A 17,669-nucleotide genomic window follows, 5' to 3' on the forward strand; every position below is an offset into this window, starting at 1 on the left:
CTCCCGTTATCCATTAATTCTCTGAACAGGACATGAACAACTGATGCACCTGCCAATTATCTTAGCTTTCTCTGGAACAGCATTCATAATTTCCTCAACTTCCGTCAGTGACCCTCAAACACATGCAATCTCTGTATCCCGAGCGACATGCAGAATTACTCAACAGAGATGTCAATGCCCTAACTCTGTTAGCTCATATAAATCCCTGTTAGGAATCAACCCACCTCCCTATACATGATTAATACTCCACAGTATGTAAACCTTGTGTTTTACTTGTCATTAAAGAAGCTCGATTCATTTACTGTACATTCACATCAAGTCACCATTTCAATGGCATTATATTGCCGATGTCAATTTTTCAATTAAGAGGTGTTTAAACACATGAAGACATACTATGGAAATATTCTTACAAAGTAGACATATTTCATTATATAGAATATTCCGGACTAAATACAATTAAGTGGTGTGTCTGGTTGGTCTTACACAACTTTAGTTTTCCTTCCCCGAACACTCCATCTTCTTCGCAAGTATCTAATTATACAGAGGAAAATACACTCAAATTCTACATGTAATAAAACCTGATAAATAATGCATTTCTATATCACTGACAACACATGAATTCGTGATTTGGGGGGTGTTGTTGTTATCACACAATATATATACATGTAACTGGAAATGAATCTCCCATGACATTGACATCACCTGAAAATTTAATATACAGATCGGAGACCATTGTCAATATACTATTATTTTTTTGCAGGAGCTGCAAGACTGAGGTATATGATCTCCTTTGTCACAACAAACAAAGAACTTCCCAAAATTGACCAAACATTGAGCAAACTATTCCCTGCTTATACAGTAATTACAGATACATAAGTACAGCAATGTTCAAGATCACTATAGAAACAATTGTGTTAAGATTTGTGAACTGGCACACATCCATTTTAAAAAAGGAAACCAACTCAGAGATGATGAACTACAACAGAAAGTAACGCTTCTTCACTACAGGATCAGTCGTGACAAGTTTGGTGACTAAACATGCAGTTGTTGTAAGGAAACCATTTGATACAGACATAGATTACTTGTGCCTTTCAGTAAGTTAAGTCAAAACCAAATTCAGGGCATCAGCAAACAGGTTACTCTAAGGAAATTGAGAAAATTTGTGTGGTTTTATGTTTACATTGGTCAAATTTATTAATACTACTAGTTACAGTGAAGGTATATAAAAAGTAGGTATTTCACAATCAGACAGGTAGCATGCTATCTGACTCTGACAAAGTGAAACATTTTAGGAGGGTATGTGAAAATACAAACTGTAACAATATAGTAGGGAGGTGCTCATAGGATTTCAAAATATTTTAAACAAATCAATATGATCAAACATTGGAGAATACACAACACCCAGGGTAAAACACTTCATCACCTGTTGGAGGCTTTTAAATCCCAAAATCTGCAAGTCAAGATGTTCACATAGACTTACTTAACATTTAACTGTGTATATACAAGTACTTTATATATGGTAATTGACAGGATGTTAAACAAACAAACCCACCATTATATGATAATTAATAAGATATCAATTTTAATCTTTCACTGGGATGAATAATGTGGCTGGTCACAATGTTCAATCTTATAATGCCCATAAGCTGTCGCAGTAGATTTGATTACATACCAATTACAGTTTACATCCCAGTGAAAATTCAACAAGAGGCCCATGGGCCACATCGCTCACCTGAGTCACCTTGGCCCATATCTGAAGACTTTCCATATATATTTGCATGTAAAACCTTAGTCCCTATTATGGCCCAAACTACCCTTTGCAAACTTGAATCTACACTATGTCAGAAAGCTTTCATGTAAATGTCAACTTCTTTGGCCCAATGGTTCTTGAGAAGAAGATTTTTAAAGCTTTTTCCTATATTTGTATGTTAAACTTTGACCCCCCCCCCCCCACTTGTGGCCCCATCCTACCCCCCGGGGGCCATGATTTGAACAAACTTGAATCTGCACTATGTCAGAAAGTTTTTTTGTAAATATCAGCTTTTCTGACTCAGTGGTTATTGAGAAAAAGATTTTAACTATATATTTGTATGTAAAACTTTTATCCCCCTTGTGGCCCCATCCTACCCCCGGGGGCCATGATTTGAACAAACTTGAATCTGAACTATGTCAGAAAGTTTTCATGTAAAAATCAGCTTTTCTGGCTCAGTGGTTCTTGAGAAGAAGACTTTTCCTATATATTTGTATGTAAAACTTTGATCCCCTATTATGGCCCCATCCTACCCCCGGAGACCATGATTTGAACAAACTTGAATCTGCATTATGTCAGGAAGCTTTCATGTAAATCTCAGCTTTTCTGGCTTAGTGGTTCTTGAGAAGAAGATTTTTAAAGTTTTTCCCTATATATTTGTATGTAAAACTTTGATCCCCCCTTGTGGCCCCATCCTACCCCCGGGGGCCATGATTTGAACAAACTTGAATCTGCACTATGTCAGAAAGTTTTCATGTAAAAATCAGCTTTTCTGGCTCAGTGGTTATTGAGAAAAAGATTTTAACTATATATTTGTATGTAAAACTTTGATCCCCCTTGAGGCCCCAGGCATCCAACCCCCGGAGCCCATGATTTGAATAAACTTGAATCTGCATTATGTCAGGAAGCTTTCATGAAAATCTCAGCTTTTCTGGCTTAGTGGTTCTTGAGAAGAAGATTTTTTAAAGTTTTTCCCTATATATTTGTGTGTAAAACTTTGATCCCCCTTGGGGCCCCATCTTATCCCCGGGGGCCATGATTTGAACAAACTTGAATCTGCACTATGTCAGAAAGTTTTCATGTAAAAATCAACTTTTCTGGCTCAGTGGTTCTTGAGAAGAAGATTTTTAAAGATTCTTCCTATATATTTGTATGTAAAACTTTGATCCCCTATTGTGGCCCCATCCAACCCCAGGGGCCCATGATTTGAACAAACTTGAATCTGCATTATGTCAGGAAGCTTTCATGAAAATCTCAGCTTTTCTGGCTTAGTGGTTCTTGAAAAGAAGATTTTTAAAGTTTTTCCCTATATATTTGTATGTAAAACTTTGATCACCCCTTGTGGCCCCATCCTACCACTGGGGGCCATGATTTGAACAAACTTGAATCTGCAATATGTCAGGAAGCTTTCAGGTAAATTTCAGCTCTTCTGGCCCAGTGGTTCTTGAGAAGAAGATTTTTAAATGACCCCACCCTATTTTTGCATTTTTGTGATTATCTCCCCTTTGAAAGGGACATGGCCCTTCATTTGAACAAACTTGAAAGCCCTTCACCCAAGGATGCTTTTGGCCATGTTTGGTTGAAATTGGCCCAGTGGTTCTGGAGAAGAAGTCAAAAATGTGAAAAGTTTAACAGACAGACGGACAGACAGACAGACGACGGACAAAAAGCGATCAGAAAAGCTCACCTGAACCTTCGGTTCAGGTGAGCTAACAATAGTTACATCAATGGTACAATATATGTCCCTCTTCATCCAGGGATCCACCTTTTCTAAAGTATGTTTAAGATTCAGTGTGCAAGTCCATCATTAATTACAGAATAACACTGATTTGAATGGAAAACTCTAGAGGACAAAAGAGAGAAACCACAGGTCAAAATCAGCCAAGTAAGGTGTCTAACTGAAAATCATGGAAATTTAAGATCCATACAATGAATACATCTTCAATAACTAGACAAATTCTGTTTAAAATGACAAGTTCCTAGGCCGAGAAGTATGATAGGAATTACACAGACAAACCACGAGCTCACGATATACAACATAATTTCACATAAAGGGGCATAACTTTTGTAAAAGTGGGGTGAACAGTGAGAAAAGTTGAACCTTGTCTGAAGTTTTCCAGAAACATGTTTTAAATCAACCAGTGAGAGAGAGAACAGAACACAAACCCAGGACAAACTTCCCTACACAAATGTGGTCCTGTCTAAAGACAGGCCAAGACCATGATACACGCACAGTGGAACCCCGTTGATTTATATTTTCTACCCGTTACACTGCACCTTCTGTACATGTGACTTTTTCATTGAGAATTGAAATGACGTTTCTGAAGTAACTCCGATACACAAGGGAAAACATTTGCGAAGGTATACTTATCCATTTACCATGTAGGATTTCATAAAAACGATATACGACATTGCCATTAATGACAATTGTTTTACAAAATGGACAATTCTTGAAATAGGATATAAATTTGACAAGCATCTGATATGTTGCTATTGACTGGTTTCTTTTGGCCAAGATTAATATCTAACTTGTACAATATCTAATTTGTACCTAATATATGGTTGATGAATGGCAATCAAGCTCCCGTGAACTATGACCTCCACAGCACACAAGTGGAAGTAGTCAAACAGCACGGGCAGGTAGTGATGGAGTCCTTTGGTGGCGCTGAAGTGAAGCTGTAGAGTACGCGAGCTGACATTCTCCATCTTGTCCTGTAGACTTTGTGGACTGGAAAAGCCAACACATCAAAAGACCCAACTCAAAAATCTAAATCACTGGGATCAAAGATATGAGATTAACACTTCTTATTATACCCTTTGATTAAGTACAGAGTTTTCACTGCACAGCGAACTTTTATTTTTTGAAGAATCAGAAAAGACGGGGACTGTACTGATCATTGATTTCAAAAATGCTGTAATAAAATAACATCAAAAATTTCAATAATCATTTTAATAGTCAAATTCAACAAATACCCAAGTGCCATCTACATTTATTTAGAGATTTCCCCACTATTTCCTATGCATTTCACAAATCCTGTGGATTCTGTCATCATGATGTGATTCTGTGATCTAAGTTGAAAATACCAGACAATTTGTGTACCTGCAGTAGATTTATCATTTTACATGTATGTATAAGATCCCAGTGTTAAGGATTAGCACCCCTCCAGACTGTGAGTATTTCAGGTAAATAACATCTGTGTTAAGTAGGTCATACCCACTTCTTGGGTTTTTAATTCATAAGACCCTTTGTAAAATGGGGCAGGGCTCCTGTCATTTACAACAGGCTTACATAAATCATGGCTCAATTGTTTCATCAGCCTCCTTCATAATGATCTCTGTATGACAATGTAAAACTCACCCCCCATCCTCCTCCGAGAACCATAACTCCAACACAACTTGTATGTCTGCTCTACCCAAGCTTTCTTCTATCTAATGAAGAAATACAAAATCAGCATGTCAAGAAAGCTCACAGCAGTAAAGGCTGACATTTCAACTTTTGTTTTCAATGCTAACAGAAATAATTTGTTTATCAGATGCCAAGTTGCACAACTTACTCAAAGCTATGACGTAATGCAAGATTTAAAAAAAAATAATACATTTTACATTTGGTTCAGAATCTAATGTTTAAAGTTGTGGCAAAACCAGGAAGTATTGGACATGAAAATCATCCCACCTAATGGTGCTTTACTGTCGCATCAACTCATTAAATTACAATCTATTTCAACAGTCTACAAAACTATATTTTACGACCCTCTGGATCAATTAAATTAATCGATATTCACACTGAATCACCTACGAGTGAATAATTACAAAAATCACTACCAAGTATCAATTTTTTCTCTCACTCAGTACCCAGTAACCCTGACTGATTGTCTGAATCAGCATTAAGAAAAACTTACAAGTCTAAATTACATTACACACCTCTTTATTGATATCCTCCTATATATATTGATATCCTCCTATATATGAAGGAATCAGACATCGATTTTTAAAATAAAAATTTATCCTTCCTACCTTATTTGCATCCACCAATGTGTGAAGCCTGTACATAACGAGGTCATTAATTGCCACATCTTCATTTCTGTACAGAATCTGGAATGTCTTGCTAATGGCAGTGCCGTTCACAACACAGGAAGGCAATACATAATGTTCATCTACAGTAAAAAAAAAAAAATCAAATACCAAAGGTCTACATCTCCACACCTACCAACAGGTAAACTCCATCAAAATCGTTATACAAATACAACTGCTGAAGATGCATGCAAGTTTACTCATGTTTCTTTAAGATGGTTAAAACCAACAGAACATTTTTTGACTTACTGAACACAACTGTTCGACTTAGTGAACACAATTGTTCTAGAGTATTACCTGAAGCTTTGGGTAAGGTCACTTCAATTTTAGCAGGTAATTTAGGGGAAGTCTTCAATGTGGCACGCACTTGATAATAGCTGATTAAAAGACAAAAAAAATAATGACACTTGATACACTATAACAAGTGATCTATCATTCAAATATTTACTTTAAGATTTTCTTACTGGAATTCTTTTGTCGACTAACTTCAAACACACTACTAGCCCTCTGGTGCATGTACTTACCCCCGCTGGAACAAGTCCACATTGAAGAACTTGTTGAATTCTATGGAAAACTCAAGTGTGGCTTGAAGCTCACACATCCTCTGTAAAATATAAAAAAACACAGTGTGTTCACTGCTCGGCCACTGACATCCCTGCGAGTTAATTTCACCTTAATATTTACAAAATATCAAACACAATACATAACATGCTTTAAAATCATCTAAACTCTTGAATCATAAGAAATTATTCATCACTCAGACCTGAGAAATGAAAGTCTCACAAATTCAGGAGATTAAGTCATTACGACAACTGTGCATTCTGAACTTTCGCTATCCAGTTACACTGGCTAAAACAGACATGAAAATTAATACCGACAGTCTGTCTCATATTGCTTTGGTTTCTGTTGGAGTTGAGGAGATCACCAACAATTATGACAAGTAAAAATCAATATGATATATATCACTTCAACAAGCTTATCAATACACAGTATGTCTCTTCCACTACTGTCAGTTCCTATCTCCAATACTACATGTAATCATCACCATCATTTCTTAGATGACACATGTTTATGTAATTTGTACCAATATCAAATTACAAATGTTAAATTACAACTCAGCAGCACTTCTTACCAATACATATCCTGAAATGTGACCTTCACTAGGAAGTTTAGAATTCAGATTGAATGCTACAATCTTTTTTCTTCTAAATTAAAATTGAAACCTGTGAACTTAAAAACAAATGTTAAAAAAAAATAATGAATATCATGAATACAGTAAATCAAATTGTAAAATCCACACAATGAACATTTTTACTAAGTGATAACAATTCATGAGTAAATATCATTATATATATATATATATATATCAATCTAATTAAAATTAGATGTTAGATCCGCTTACGTGCCCGTTATGTATGTATATATATATATATATATATGTGTGAATAAACTTGCAATAATAATTTTTTCAATAATCATTTAAATTGGGAATAATTTTCCACTGAAAACCAATCGCTGTTCATAATTTTAATCAAATATCAAAACCACAGTAAAGGTTTAACAAAATACTGAGATTTTTGGCACTTCAGATTGACAATATTTGAAGCCACAAGTATTAAACAAGTAGAGAGAGATTTAAATAAATTCATCTACCAACTGTCAGTTTGATACACCATTAAGTCTACAATTTAACAGTGATTATTACACCTCTACTGGTTTTTCACCATATATAAATGTAAATCAACACATTTTGCTGATCCCCTGTAAAATGACTGATTCCATGCAAAAAAGGATGGTCAGTTCAATGAACTGATACACACCTATTCAGAATACATAGCAGCTTCTATCTATCTTATGAAAAGTTCTGGCCTGGGGGTTATAAAACTTTTTTGAGTACTTTTACATACTCAAACTCTGTGCTTTAAATTGCACTCATACTCAAAAGTTAAGGTTATAAAACTTTTATAAAATCATTCTCAAGATTTTTCGAGCATGTTTCAAAGCTTACTCAAAACAAAAATGTCCGAGTTTCTGTACGAGTACAGTAAAAGTTTTAAAACCACCAGACCTGATGTCTTCCAAATGGAGTTATGAATACCAGATAAGTAAAATTTTTAGTGAGGATTTAATTTTGGCATTATTAGCGAGAGTGTTAAGATCACTAAAATTAAATAATGCTAATAATTTATTCCATATCGTAAATAATAGGTATCTTATAAAATCACTAAATATTACCTCTCGCTAAATATATGAACCCGGGCCATTTTTAAGAGAAAATCGCCAACTTAAAGTCTCGCTAAAATTCCACTTATACGGTATCCATTGTTATGATCTTTTTCCTCTTGGACCCACTCGCCAGTGCTATTGTCATATGTTACCACACAAAATAAGTTATACAAGTCAAATAAGACCTTGACTTCCTTGAACATGTTGAATTATTATAAAATGTTTTAAAATTAATTTTAAAAATAAAAATTGATTGTTATGATTTCACTCCCTTTCTCTGTTATACTGAACTTAAATGGTTGAAGTAAACATATTCATGTCAAGTTTTATCATATTTGTATTGTTATAATAAAATGATTAAAGTAGTCAGCAAGATTCCATTTCCCCTAGAGCAAGCTTATTTCTCTCGGCTTTGCCTCTGGAAATAGGCTTGCTCTCGGGGAAACTAAAATTTTGTCGATTCCCTTAATGATATACTTTAACTGTATACTGTTTTCATAGTGGAATAGTATGCTGTATGCCCCTGCACATCAGAAATTCATTTCATTGAATTGGTTTACCAAAATAAGCATCATATCAACATGAATAGCTTGCATGTAACCTATATATAGCTCATAAATATTAAACAAGACACCCATGGGCCACATCACTCACCTGAGTCACCTTGGCCCATATCTGAAGACTTTCCATATATATTTTTGCATGTAAAACCTTTGTCTCTATTGTGGCTCTAATCTACCCCTGGAGGCCATGAATTTTACAAACTTGAATCTGCACTATGTCAGGAAGACTCCATGTACATGTAAACTTTTTTGGTCCACTGGCTCTTGAGAAGAAGATTTTTAAAGATTTTCCCTATATATTTCTATGTAAAACTATTGTGGCCCCATCCTACCCCCGGAGGCCATAATTTGAACAAACTTGAATTTGCACTATGTCAGGAAGCTTTCATGTAAATATCAGCTCCTCTGGCCCAGTGGTTCTTAAGAAAAATTTTTTTTAATGACATTACCCTAATTTTGCATTTTTGTGATTATCTCTCCTTTGAAGGGGGCATAGCCCTACATTTGAACAAACTTGAAAGCCCTTCACCCAAGGGTGTTTTGTGCCAAGTTTGGTTGAAATTGACCCACTGGTTCTGGAGAAGAAGATGAAAATGCGAAAAGTTTACAACACTGCCGACACCAACAGACAAATTTTGATCAGAAAAGCTCACTTTGAGCTAATAATATGTAATGATTTAAAATGTTTAATACATGTACATATACAGTGTGTATGTTATTAACTTCTGAAACCAATTGACTAATATTACTGATAAATATTTTGTAGAGTGGTGTACACAAATATAACTTCATGTATATATGTACAGAAAAAATCTTGCACAAAATGTTTTTTTTCTGTAACTCATTCTTACACCAAGCCTTATATCTACACATCAAACATGTCAACTATATATCTATCTATATCAATAAATGGCTCAAAAACGGAAATGCAAAAAAGTATTATTGATATATAGTTAATCCTTGAATTATCGCTACTAGATTCATCGCCATTTTCACTATATCGTCACGTTTTGTCAGGAATGTTTTTCCTGCTCTGTAAATCTCCCAATATAACGCAAACTTTCACACCACCATCTGCCACCATTTTCAAAACAAATGTCCATATCAGAGTGTCAAATGTTTCCAAACAATGCCAAAGGCGCGTGATCAGTGAAGTGGTTAATATGTCATCACTTTCAATCACAGACCAAGTGCAAAGCAACAATAGGCCTAGTAGTCCAGACTGATTTAAAGACTTTAGAAACAAACAAGATAATAATCTAAGAGAAATCAGTGTTGTTTTCTGTTCATAAGACATTCTACACTTCAGATTTGCATTGTTACTGAAGCAGAAGCTTTGAATTTCAGATTATACAATTGAATGTCCATGTGATTGTGCAACATATCCTTAGAAAGTATATTAACCTCTGAAAAAGTTATAATGAGGGGTTCCAGAAGTATCTACACTTTCATATATGAGACATCATCATTTTATACACCGACGTAGGAAAAAACATTACAGTACCGATGTAGAAAAATACATTACAGTAAAAAGAAATATTTCATATAAATTCTAATGGGGATATTTTTCATTCAACAGTGGTTGCATTTGATTGTAGAACATTTCATCTAATAGTATATTATAAACGAATTTTCAGATGTTCAATAAATGAACAGTAATAAGGCATTAAAGGTGAACAAATACACAGCATTCAATTCATCGCCAAATTCATTATATTGTCACATTTTCAAAATCACACAAAAGTCAATAGTTTCATAAGAATTAGCTGCCTTGATCCAGCCAATGAAATACTATAAGCTATTTGTTTTAGCATTTTTAAAATTTGATGTAATATTTGAAAATCTTCCCAGTGAAGGGTTTGTGATCACAAGATTTCTTACAAACCCTGGAGATATTACATTAAAATTATCAAGGCTTTGAACTCTGAATTTCTGCACAAACAATATGTATGACCCAATAAAATTCATCACCTTCATCAACAAATACATAGATAATGGCTCCACACATTTCAAAGTGGTTAACACACAAGTTGATATAAGCTTACAGTGGACATCACCAGAGATGCTATCTGTAGGGTATGTTCCAATGCGCTGTCAAAGAGAATGAGAGATTTCCCCCCAGATCTTTCATGTGTGCAGTTTTTGGTCACTTGTTAAAAAGTCATCCGGTATGTGCCTAAAAATTCTGATAGTCTTTCTGTGTATGTTTCAACACAGGCATTTGATATTTTTCGATCCATTCGCATACTCGCTACAAAAACATGAACTCTGATTAGGTAAAAGGCTAGGTTCAGTTGAGGTAAGGGCATACGCGACACTTTTGACATTTTCTCCATCCCCTCGATATAAGTACCTGATTCAATATCTGGTTTGTTCAAAATATTTTTCTTCGAAATACATTGAGATCAATGATTTTACATTTTTACTTGCCACAACCAGGAACTATTAAAATATGCTAACTCTACAGCATAGTAATATACCTCAGATTTTTTTGTTGCAAAAATGAGATAGAATGAAAGTGAATTATACATGAAATGTCACAAAAAAGAAATGTTGCGCCTGTCTTTAACACTAGTTGGTGATATTTCTGACACCTAATCTGATGAGGGTTCGTGAGAAATGTGATGGATCCCTCGACTTCGGAAGATGTATTGGAGCTGATGCACAATTTGGTATAATCATGCTTAAGCCCCTCTCTCTTATTAATGATAATGGGATTGGATATTAAATAGAGCATTTCATTTTCTGGCAAAATCTTGCTTTTCTGCAAAAGGCACTTAAATTTGAATCCTGCTAAAATCAGTACACATACAGTAAGGTTCAATAACACATAAAGTATCTAAATACAAAGTAAAATAAAAAGTAATGTAATATTGGTACTCTCTAATGATGACATTTAAGCAATGAAATATTTACAAAATATTCAGTGGTTTATATTCCGTAATCATCAGATTTTCATTCTGAAAAAAAAAACAACCCTCTATAATAAAAGAATAGGACACTTTTAACAAGAGGCCCATGGGCCATATTGGTCCATAGATTTTCCATATATATTCGCATGTAAAACTTTGGTCCCTATTGTGGCCGAACCTACCACCGGGGGGCCATGATTTTTATAAACTTGAATCTGCACTATGTCAGAAAGCTTTCATGCAAATGTAAACTTCTTTGGCACAATGGTTCTTGAGAAAAAGATTTTTAAAGATTTTCTCTATATATTGGACCAGGTATGTAAAACTTTGATCCCCTATTGTGGTCTCATCCTATCCCTGGGGGCATGATTTTAACAAACTTGAATCTGCACTACCAGGAAGCTTTCATGTAAATGTAAACTTTTCTGGCCCAGTGATTCTTCAGAAGAAGATTCTTAATGATTTTCCCTATATATTTGTATGTAAAACTGAGATCCCCTATTGTGGCTGCATCCTACCTTCGGGGGCAATGATTTTCTCCCTATACATTTGTATGTAAAACTTTGATCCCATCCTACCATGATTTTTACAAACTTGAATCTGCACAATGTCAGGACTCATTCATGTAAATTTCTACTTTCCTGGCCCAGTGGTTCTTGAGAAGTAGATTTTTAAAGACTTTCCCTAGATGTATTTGCATGTAAAACTTTGATCCTACCCCTGGGGGCAATCATTTTTACAAACTTGAACTTGCAATATGTCAGGAGGCTTTCATGCAAATGTAAACTTCTTTGGCCTAATGGTTCTTGAGAAGAATATTTTTGAAGATTTTTTTCTATATATCAGTATGTAAAAATTTGATCCCCTATTGTGGCTCTACCATACCCCCAGAGGCCATGATTTTAACAAATTTGAATTTGCACTATATCAGGAAGCTTTCATGTAAAATTCAGCTTTTCTGGCCCAGTGTTTCTTGAGAAGATTTTTAAAGATTTTCCCTATTTATTTGTAAGTAACGCTGACATGTACAGGACGCTTTCATGTAAATGTCAGCTTTTTTGGCTCAGTGGTTCTTGAGAGAATTTTTAAATAACCCACCCTATTTTTGCATTTTTGTGATTATTTCCCCTTTGAAAGGGACATGGCCCTTCATTTGGACAAACTTGAAAGCCCTTCACCCAATGATGCTTTGTGCCAAGTTTGGTTGAAATTGGCCCAGTGGTTCTGGAGAAGAAGAAAATGTGAAAAGTTTACGCTGACGACGACGCCAAACAAATTTTGATCAGAACAGTTCACTTGAGCTTTCGGGTCAAGTGAGCTAATAAATGTAATATGAACTGAAATTTCAATTCCATTCAATTCTATAATTTAAGAATAATCCTTTTGCTGCATGATAAAGAAGTGACATATATATTATACATATGTACTTTATTCACCATGACACAGTTCAATTTGTTTTTCAGTGTTATTTTTACCATAATCATAATTCTAAGTGAATATCACTGTGTAAAATGCAAAAAACCAAACTTTTAAAAAGTTTTGCTAAATGAAAAGTATCAAAAAGTTTGGTTTCTTGTATTTTACACATGTTCTGTTTTCTATGAACAAACACTATTCATTGCAAAGAAAATGAAGGACAAAAAAAATCTTCATGACAAGTTAACGAAACTGCACCTCACTTTAATTAAGAATGGGCAAGAAAAACTTATTTGTCCATGAATCTTTCTCATACTTGATAAAATCTTAATATAATGGACCCTCAATACTTATATATCCAAATTATGTGGGGGCTCTTGCCAGTTCAGAGAGTTGTGGGCATGAAAGTGTTATATCCCCTGAAAATCAGACAAAATCAATTAACATTGCATTATGATCCTGTTAAGGTTATGTCCTGGAAATACGATGAACCCAAGCTAACCAAAATGTAGAACTAAGACTTTTGTATACTCTCACAACTACAACTGCCTTTTATAATCATAATATATGTACTTAAATGTACACGGTCTTCATTGCTTATCAATAATTCCAAAGAGCTATACAAATTAAATTTATTTTGAATACTTCATAGAAGTCGAAGGAGAATTGATGGAGAAATCCGAGAAAAACTAGAACTGTCCTAATGGGACTAATACCCCCCGCGGGGCATATAAGATGATGGGAAATATTTAATGTAAGCACATTGGATATTTTCACATTATCTACAGGGCAATCAGTGTGAATGCAGAAGTGTATATTCTACAGTACAGCAGTACATGAAATATTAAAAATATGCTTAATATAAACAATGAATACTATTTGGCACATTTTAGGCTGTATGATTGCAAATCCCTGGTCAATTCTTCTAGTCTTTAGTTTATATTCACTTTGTTAAAGATCATTATGTTATGCCAACTTTACTTTGTCATTGATTTTGTCAGTAAATAAATGACATTAGCTCAAGTATTGGTATTATTGTAATCTTTTCCACTGGTATAACAACTCTAAGTAGCTGCAATAAAGGCAGTTTACTATGAATCCCATTGCAAGGGATAGTTGAGATTATAAATACTATCTGACAAATAAGTATTCAACACACATGAGCCACTTTATGTTTTACCGAGAAGTCACAAGATTGCAGATACAGTATGTGGGTGAGAAAATATAATACATTTGTACGTTCTAAACTGACCTGCACCGTAACTTCCATAACTGTTAAAATATTTCAATGAAAATAGAAGATGCACAACTACATTATATATATAAGATGAGAATAAAGTTTGAATCAAATCTGTTCAACGGTATTAGAATTAAACTCTGGACAAAGTGCGCAACCCCCAAAATGAAAAGAAAATGTGCGTAACTTCTATAACTGTTAAAATATTTCAATGAAAATAGGAGATGCACAACTACATAATATATAGAAGATGTGCATAAAGTTTGAATGAAATATGTCCAGCGGTATTAGAAATAAACTTTGGACAAATTGCATCTACGGACAAACGGACGGACGGAAAAAGTGATTCCAGTATACCCCCCCAAACTTCGTTTGGGGGGGGGGGGGGTATAATAAAAAAAAATCCCAAAAGTCATGTCCCAGTAATAATCTAATTTGCTCAGGTTTGATAGCCTAATACACCCAACAGCTATAATAACGTGTCATACATGTAGCTAGTAACGCGAAGACAACTATTATGATGTGGAGTCTCGGACATTGTAATGTATTTTGATCACGTGATCAGTGTTCAGACTATTCTATTAAATGAAATTATACATACACTCACTATTCTGATATTATATTGAAAATCTATACAAAAACTATAATTTTATCTGTTTGCTTGTTTCAATACCATTTGAGACTTTTTGAATAAAAAGCATTTAGGGACCAAAAATCAAATTATGACCATTTGATCCTGTCTAGTTTGAAGGATGCTGCCCTTAATTAACAAATCCATATTTGATGAAGGAAATCTACATTTTTCATGCTTACTGTGCCTTTAACTGGTCCAGTCCAAAGACTATTTCTACCTACGTAGCTATTTAGCTACACTAGGTATTTAAACCTACTTAAAATAACTACTTCTACCTACTTTTACCTGATTTTAAAAATATACATAAATAATAAGTAAGGCGCATCTTTTAAACAGGTCAGTCGTTTTATGTATCATGTTGTGCATGTGCACGGCAAAATTTGGAGTGTTCATTTGAATACTTTACGAGGGAGGAGAATGTAGAGGAAATGTAAGAAAAATCGCCCCAAAAACCTTTAATGTAAAATGCATGAAGGTGAACTTTAAAATTAATACAGATTTGTAAGACATTCAAGACTTCTTATCATGTAGCTTTGATCCTAAGCTCCTAGAAAATGGAACTGGGTGTACTAGTTATTGATGCAAATTTGAAAGGTTAGAAAGCAGTACCTTGAATTTATACCTTGGAAGGGGCATTTCGGTAGTTTTATGGGGCATTTCGGTAATTCGTGGTACACGTTAGAAAGTAATCATTTTTGTCCAATATTTTTGTGGCATTCATCGTCAGTGTAAGTGAATCAAGAAATATGGTACACACCATATTGCGTCATTCCTGCTTTTGCCCATGAAATGCAAGTAAAACGTAGGTAAAAATAGCTACCTGGAGTAGGTTTAAGGTAGCTATAAGTAGCTATGTAGATAGAAATAGTCTTTGGACTGGACCTGTGTAAATTTCATGTAAGCTGACATGTTGTATGCTTACATCAATGCAAAAACTTCCTGTAGTGGCCGTGCGATTAATAAAATCTTGAGCCAAACTCGGTTGGGCCATCATCTCTTACTTTCTAGGGCCTATTGGCCTAGTCAATAAAGTTCTCAAAATCTCCAAGTTCGTAGTTCTCAAAGTCTTACTATTTGCACCAAGTAAAAAGTATGTAAAATAGCTATTCGGTGTACGTTCATAAATCTAAGTATAAATAATTACGTAGACAGGAATAGTCCGTGGTGCACTGAACCTGATGACAGTTAATTAACTGTTGACATACATAGACTCCCCGAGACCGAAATTGGGTTACCATACTATCGTTCGCTTCACTGGACCTAAATAAAACTGTCTTAACTACGTAAAGAAACAATCACTGACTTTTCTACCACAACTTACAACAAATTGGAGAAATTCTTTTAAAGTGTAATTTTAGATCTCTCATTACAACCTCTGTGTTTCTAATCGCTTCGTCTCTACGACATATTCTGCACTTCCTACGAAAATGCGCATGCGTACCCAATACACGTATCAACATTTCGATCCCAATCCAAAATATAAAAAATAAATAAATAAATATTAAAACAAATGAATAAATAAATAAAATAGCATCCGTAATAATTCTCTTTTTATTCGACTTTTTTTTTTTTTAGTTTGGGTGATTCTTCATTACTGTCGGGGTTTTTTCCCCTCTGTCTTCTGGAGGGTATTCCAAAATTCCTTAGGTGTTTCATTTCTGCCTCCACCAAGTGAGTTTTGGCCTTCCTGACACTCTTTCGTTTTCTCTCTGGTGTCCAGAAGAGGGCTGCCTTGGTAATGTTGTCTGTCTCCCTTCTGAGGACATGCCAAATCCATCCCCAACATCATTTTGTAATGATTAGGCTAAGTAGCTCTAAGTCCTCTTGCTGGTATTCGTTGAGAAGGTCCTTAAATTCGAGTTGGGATTTGGCCGAAATATCTTAAGGATCCGTTTCAGGATCTTGGCTGACACAAGGTGTGGATCTGCTTTAAAAAGTTCTTGCTTCCAGCAGCCTTTCCATTTCTGCGGCTTTTTATGTAATTTGTGGAATCTGTGGTGGTTCAGTGCTGATGCCCTATTCATATTCATTGTCCAGGTTCCAGGTGTTACCCAATCTTTGCTCTTTTGTTTTTGTTTGTATTCTAAACACTTCTCATGGGATTCAACAAAGATGTGTCTGATTTGTCTCCACTTTTCATTAATGGATTGTATGCTGTGACATGTCGTCTGACTCTTTTTGAGTATGTGGAAACTATTTCTGGATGTGTTATTGAATTCCATTTCTGAAATCGATTCCTTGAGATTGTCTACATCAAACTTTTTTTTGGGTGCACTCTTCCTCATTCTGCATCAGAGTTTAAGTTTGATATCCGCTGTTACTAGGTGATGGTCACTATGATATATGCTGTTACTAGGTGATGGTCACTATGATATCTGCTGTTACTAGGTGATGGCCACTATGGTATCTGCTGTTACTAGGTGATGGTCATTATGGTATCTACTGTTACTAGGTGATAGACACTATGATATCTGCTGTTACTAGGTGATGGTCACTATGGTATATGCTATTACTAGGTGATGGTCATTATGGTATCTGCTATTACTAGGTGATAGACACTATGATATTTGATGTTACTAGGTGATGGTCACTATGATATCTGCTGTTACTAGGTGATGTTCACTATGATATCTGCTGTTACGAGGCGATGGTCACTATCAACATCAGCACCTCTCTTCAGTTTGACGTCGAGTAGAGTCCTTCTCTACATCTCATTGATCATACTATGAGTAGTCTGGTTTTTGTCTCTCATGTTTTTCGGAATGCCAGGTCGCGTGTGGATGTTACGATGAGGGATTAGTGTTCCTTCAGTTGCGTAGTTATTGGTTTTGCAGAAACAAGTTGATGGTGCAGGGGTTTC

General features: G+C 35.0%; 1 protein-coding gene across 8 annotated transcripts in view; it reads right to left on the bottom strand.

Moving 5' to 3' along the window:
• Positions 1–16,290, bottom strand: part of LOC125671383 (protein FAM135A-like) — a 47,608-nt gene extending 31,318 nt beyond the window's left edge. For 5 of the 8 annotated variants that reach the window (XM_048907096.2, XM_048907095.2, XM_048907093.2 and 2 more), the window contains exons 1-7: positions 16,131–16,290; positions 6,346–6,425; positions 6,119–6,198; positions 5,765–5,904; positions 5,109–5,179; positions 4,302–4,478; positions 1,424–1,450 (exon numbers count right to left, since the gene is read on the bottom strand). In XM_048907096.2, the coding sequence (XP_048763053.2) occupies positions 1,424–1,450; positions 4,302–4,478; positions 5,109–5,179; positions 5,765–5,904; positions 6,119–6,198; positions 6,346–6,422 (572 nt within the window). In that variant the 5' untranslated portion in view covers positions 6,423–6,425; positions 16,131–16,290. Of the gene's footprint in view, positions 1–1,423; positions 1,451–4,301; positions 4,479–5,108; positions 5,180–5,764; positions 5,905–6,118; positions 6,199–6,345; positions 6,426–15,953; positions 16,102–16,130 lie in introns of those variants that run through there. The other 3 variants (XM_056163467.1, XM_048907094.2, XM_048907091.2) reach the window with 2 other exon arrangements.
• Positions 16,291–17,669: the final 1,379 nt, after the last annotated feature.

The sequence above is a fragment of the Ostrea edulis genome, chromosome 4 (genome assembly GCF_947568905.1).
Source record: "Ostrea edulis chromosome 4, xbOstEdul1.1, whole genome shotgun sequence".
In the NCBI taxonomy this organism is placed as follows: domain Eukaryota; kingdom Metazoa; phylum Mollusca; class Bivalvia; order Ostreida; family Ostreidae; genus Ostrea; species Ostrea edulis.